Raw genomic sequence first — 5,299 nt, 5'->3', positions numbered from 1 at the left:
TATCTCCTTATGTTAAAGTTGATGTGTAAAACAAATTGATTTTTGGGAATATATTAAGGTTGGTTCAGATCCAAAATAGCCCAAAATGGGAATTAATTCAGGAAATCCCAAAGATATCCCATTATCTAACTGTAGTCATAGAATCATACAGCACAGAGACAGATCCTTCAGTCCAATCAGTCCATGCTGACCATAATCCCAAACTAAACTAGTCCCATCTGTCTGTGCTTAGCCCATATTCCTCCAAATATATCTTATTCATGGATTTGTCTAAGTGTCCTTTAACATAACTGTACCCACATCCACCAATTCATTCCATACATGAACCACTGTGTAAAAAAATTGCCCCTCATGTCTTTTTTAAACTTTTCTCCTCTCACCTCAAAAATACACCCCCTACTCATAAGATCCCCCACCCTAGGGAAAAGATACCTGCCATTCAGCCTAATCATGCTCCTCATGATTTTATAAACCTCTAAAAGGTCACTCCTCAACTTTCTATGCTCCCTTGAAAAACGTCCCAGCCGTAGCTAAAAAACACCTGTCTCAGTGGCATATCCACCTTTGTGCTTTAATTGGATCTACTGCCTGTCAATATGGAAACTGCTAATTGTTACAATCTTACAGGCTAAAGGGTGCCATTCAGTCCATCAAGTCCATCAACTCCTCTTTGGAGCTGCTGAATTAATTTCACTAACTTATTCCTTCCTCCATAATATTAAACCCTTCAATGTTTTAATACATTCAAGGTTAAGGCTTTATGAATTTATAATTTTTGCTCCATAGGATAAATTAACTGAACCTCCTTGTTGTAAAAAATATGAAAAGGAGTAAGAAAAATGACCATGATTGGTTCCTCATAAAATTTATGTATTTGCTGATTTAAAAGCAGGTACAAGAAGACAATGAAAAATATGAGATTTCTAAGAGACTGGGCATTCATTCTCCTCCCTATTGAATCCCAATGTATCTGTCCCTCAGCTGCCTGTGCCAATGGTTCGAGGTTGCAATGCCGCTCCAGGCCGATTGGTGCCGCTGTCTGCAGCGGATGTAGGCTACTTCCCGGCATGCCGCAGAACCGGCCGCCCCCGGAAGTAGATGATGGCGAGGTGCCCGGATGGCGGGATGAGTGTCCGGCTCAGCGCCGACATGATCAAACATTATGAAGCGCTGGATTTCCAGTTCTGCGACGAGGTCGGGAAGTACGAGAAGCTGGCGAAGATCGGGCAGGGCACTTTCGGGTGAGCCCGGTTTAGGGAGAGGTGGAGGTTGGGTGAGAGAGTGAGAGCGGGGCCTGGGGACCCGGGAAGTGTTGGGCCGGACCGTGGAGGAGGAGGAGGAGGAGGATGAGCAGAGTTTGAGGGGAGAGGAGATGGGGAACTGGAAAGAGGACGACCCGGAGGTGAGGATGGAAGAGGGACTGTGCAGGCCTTCAGAGAAGGATGTCTGCCGTCTTTACCCGGTCTGGCCTTTATGTTGGCTTCGAATGGACTGAACAAACCAAATTGGCAAAGGTGGTCTGAGCTTGTTGAATGCTTTTCATGGCAGCTTCCTAGAAGAACATGTTGTGGAGCTAAACAGGACAGAGTTACTTTTAACATTGTGCTATGAGCTCTTTCCCATCTGAAATTCGTTGCACGACTTGAATTGCTGCTAGAAAAATGTCAATTACTTATCATTCGTCTACTACACTGTAACTTGCATGTTTTGCACTTATGCACTTTATGCTGTGTAGGAGCGTATAGTCTGTGCTGTCCATGTAGCCCTCTCTGTCCTGGAGCAATGCTGTCTTGTTTTTAACTGTGTCTGTTGTATATGATAGAATTGACAAATAAAAAGATACTCTACTTTGAGGCAAGGTTAATGAGTGCTTCCATAGTGACTGATCAGTCTGCCATATGGGACCTTGTCAAATGCTTTACTAAAATCCATGTAGTTAAAAATGACGTGACACCAGGTTGTGGTCCAACAGGTTTATTGGGAGGTACGGGCTTTTGGAGTGCCGTTCCTTTGGAGTGTTATTCCTGATGAAGGGCTTTTGCCTGAAACATCGATTTTCCTGCTCCTTGGATGCTGCCTGACCTGCTGTGCTTTTCCAGCACCACTCTAATCTAGACTGCCGTTCCTTTGTCACGTGGCTGCTGGGGTAGGATTATGGGACACAGAATTTATAGCAAAACACCCTATGATATTTTGCTGTGGATTCTGTGTCCTATGGTCCTGCCCCACTGGCTGCCTGACAAAGGAGCAGTGCTCCGAAAGCTTGTGCTTCCAAATAAACCTGGCGGACTATAACCTGGTGATGTGTGATTTTTAACTTCATACACCCCAGTCCAACATCGGCATCTCCAAATCATCCATAATGGATGATCCATTTTTAAAGAGTGCTCATTACACGCTTACTTTTCATATTAAAATTAAGTGTGGCATCTCAAAACAAGGATCTTAAAGGCCAATTTGGAAGGAGAGAACTGGATAGGGTTGATTGTACACTAAATGTTATGGCAGTAAATGACATGGGAATGCTTTTTACATAATCTTCCAAATTTTTCACCAAAAATTCTTTGTTAAAAATAGAAACACTGTTAGAAAGATCTTACTGGGGAAATCAAGATGATAATAGATAAAAGAAGCCATTAACATTGCAAAGTATTGTTGTACTTGAGTGTTTCAGAAACCAGAAAAACGCAACAAATAAGTTAATAGAAGAAAAAGTAGTTTGGGAATAAACTAGTTAGGAATATAAAGACAAATTGTAACAGCATTTACAATTGTATTAACAGGAGACCAGTGCTATGATCCCAGCTAATATTATCACTGGACAAGTTAGATCCCAGCTCGAAACCTGGCTTGATGGATCATACTTGTTTTAGTTTTAACAAAGCCAGATCTCACTGAAACGTAAGCATCCAATACTGCAGATTTTGATTTAACAATAAAACAGGTTTATTAACAAAGGATAAAATAGAATGATCCAAGCCATGTAATTAAAATGCAAATTCAAAAATCTTTAGTCACAGTAAAGTATAATCCCTTTGATACAAAACACTAAAAAAAAACTGCTTTTGTATAGTACCTAAAACACACTTCTGGTATAGTACCTAAAAGGTTGCTAACATGATACTTGCCAGAGTATCTAAAGCACTTTTAGGTGGATCCATGATGGCAGATGATGAAATTTGAACTCTTTGAAGAGATGAATTAAATTGTCGATCCTATTGCCTCAAAAAGTGTCAGCTGACCTATCAAACAAAGAAGCACTCACTAAAGTCTAGTACTCAAATTGCTTAAAATAGACAGCTGTTTGATTAATGCTTAATAACTTTACATTTAACTCATTATTCTAGCTTGTCACTAATTGCACTAAATTGAAAGACTCATAGCTTGGACTTGGATAATACCCATGTGAGATGATCTGCAGAGGTTCACTCCAATGGGTCATGGTCTTCTTTAAGTTCTGAACTCAGGGCCTTCCTTCCATGATGGGTGTTCCTGGGTATTTGCTACAGAGGTCTGATATTCTTTCTTTTCGACATTTTCTTACAATCTTCCAGGAACATGTAAAATAGGAGCAAGAGCAGACCATTTGGTCCTTCAAGTCTGCTGCTCCATTCATTATGATCATGGCTGATCGTCCAACTCAATAGCCTGTTTCGGCTTTTTCCGCTTTTGATCCCTTTAGTCCAGTCTATGTTCAACGATGTACCCCTGTGCAAGATCTTCATGGTTCTGAGATAATCTCTCCAAAGGTTGTGTAACCAGGACATCACCATTTTACTTCTATTAGTCCTTAATTTAGCAACCATTGCAATCTCAAAAAATTGAGTGACCCCTAGCACCAGGCACTTGCAGGTTGATTTGTATGGTTGACTTCCTTTACCATCATGTTTTGTTAAGGTTTAACTGTTAGCCATACAGTTACATCTACTTCATGGAAGGAAATCTGCTGTCCTTACCTGGTCTGGTCTAAGTATGACTCCAGCCCCACAGTACTGTCACAAATTCTTGCTTACCTCGGGCAATAAAAGCTGGCCTAGTTGGTGACATCAGCATCCCATGAATGAATATAAAAAATAACAAGCTGTGATTGAGTGCTATAAAGGTTAATGCAGCGGCTAATTATAATCTATATTAATGAATTAAGTAATAGGATTGAGAGCAGCCTATCTAAATTTGCTGAAGATATAAAGCTAAATAGAAATGTAAACTGTGAGAAGGGCACAAAGAGGGAGCAAAAATTGGATAAACAGGTTAACTGAGTGGGGTGGGCAACAAGGTGACAGTTGGAGTATAACGGGGGAAATGTGAATTCTATTATTTAATAGATAAGCAAACATTTTTTTTAAAGTTTTGAATCTTTTAGATATTCAGTGAATCTTGGGTGTGCACGTAGAAGGAATGCAAGGAATACTTGAACTGAAGGCAGTACTGGGCTGGTTCCTGTGAGAGGCTATGTAACTTTTGTCTATTCTCCAGTTTAGAATCATGAGAGGGGGTCTGATTGGTCTGAAGTGGCTTGACAAGTGTGATATCGATTTCCATAGCTGGCAACCTTGACTGTGGGGATGCATTTAACATTGTGAAGTGAAAAAGTTACTTCATGCAAAAGGATGTTAATCTTTGGAAACCTCTGCCCTGGGTAGATTGTGGCCACTCTGTCTGCCATATTCAAACCTGGAATAGGTAGAGTTTTGATCTCTTGAAATCCACGAATATGGGGAATGGACAAGCAAATAAAATTGAGTCATTCCTTTTTTTAATGACACCATTGTGTTCTTGCTCAGTGCACTTGCCTTAAACAATGGGGTGATTTGCTGACTCATCTCATTTGCTATTTGTAGTTCTTTGCATGACACAGAATTTATTTGCAGTTTTTGCCTAATACAACTGTTTTTGTGCCAATAAAGAAATGTTTTGTGATGAATTTTTTGGGATGTTCCAAGGGAAAACAAAGTCCTTTGTGTGAAAGTTCTTTTTAATTAACTTGTCCAGATACAGTTTCTTCGTTGTGGAAAGGCACTTACTTGGCACTGCATGATAAACTTCAAGAACTGATTCTTAAGGTATAACTTGCCAGTACGAAGAGGAGTAGAGTAGAGTGGGGTGAGGGACGTTATTTGAGTTTCTGCTCAAATTATAATTAATAATTTCTGCTTATTTGATTTTCCAACCTATAAACATTAACTTTGTGAGAAGATTTGTAGCTTGGGTGCTCGTTGCTGTGGTTCTGTTTGCCGAGCTGGAAGTTTTTGTTGCAAACGTTTCGTCCCCTGTCTAGATGACATCCTCAGTGCTTGGG

The 5,299-nt window shown here is 40.3% G+C and overlaps 1 protein-coding gene across 2 annotated transcripts in view; it reads left to right on the top strand.

The window, feature by feature from the left end:
• Window positions 1–1,059: 1,059 nt before the first annotated feature.
• Window positions 1,060–5,299, top strand: part of cdk9 (cyclin-dependent kinase 9 (CDC2-related kinase)) — an 11,897-nt gene continuing 7,657 nt past the window's right edge. The window contains exon 1 of one of the 2 annotated variants that reach the window (XM_043720387.1): window positions 1,060–1,241. In XM_043720387.1, coding sequence (XP_043576322.1) covers window positions 1,099–1,241 — 143 coding nt within the window. In that variant the 5' untranslated portion in view covers window positions 1,060–1,098. The remainder of the gene's footprint in view (window positions 1,242–5,299) is intronic. The other variant, XM_043720388.1, reaches the window with a different exon arrangement.

Source organism: Chiloscyllium plagiosum, chromosome 30, assembly GCF_004010195.1.
Source record: "Chiloscyllium plagiosum isolate BGI_BamShark_2017 chromosome 30, ASM401019v2, whole genome shotgun sequence".
In the NCBI taxonomy this organism is placed as follows: domain Eukaryota; kingdom Metazoa; phylum Chordata; class Chondrichthyes; order Orectolobiformes; family Hemiscylliidae; genus Chiloscyllium; species Chiloscyllium plagiosum.
The sequence above is the reverse complement of the archived record's forward strand: the minus strand, read 5'-3'. Positions and strand labels throughout refer to the sequence as shown.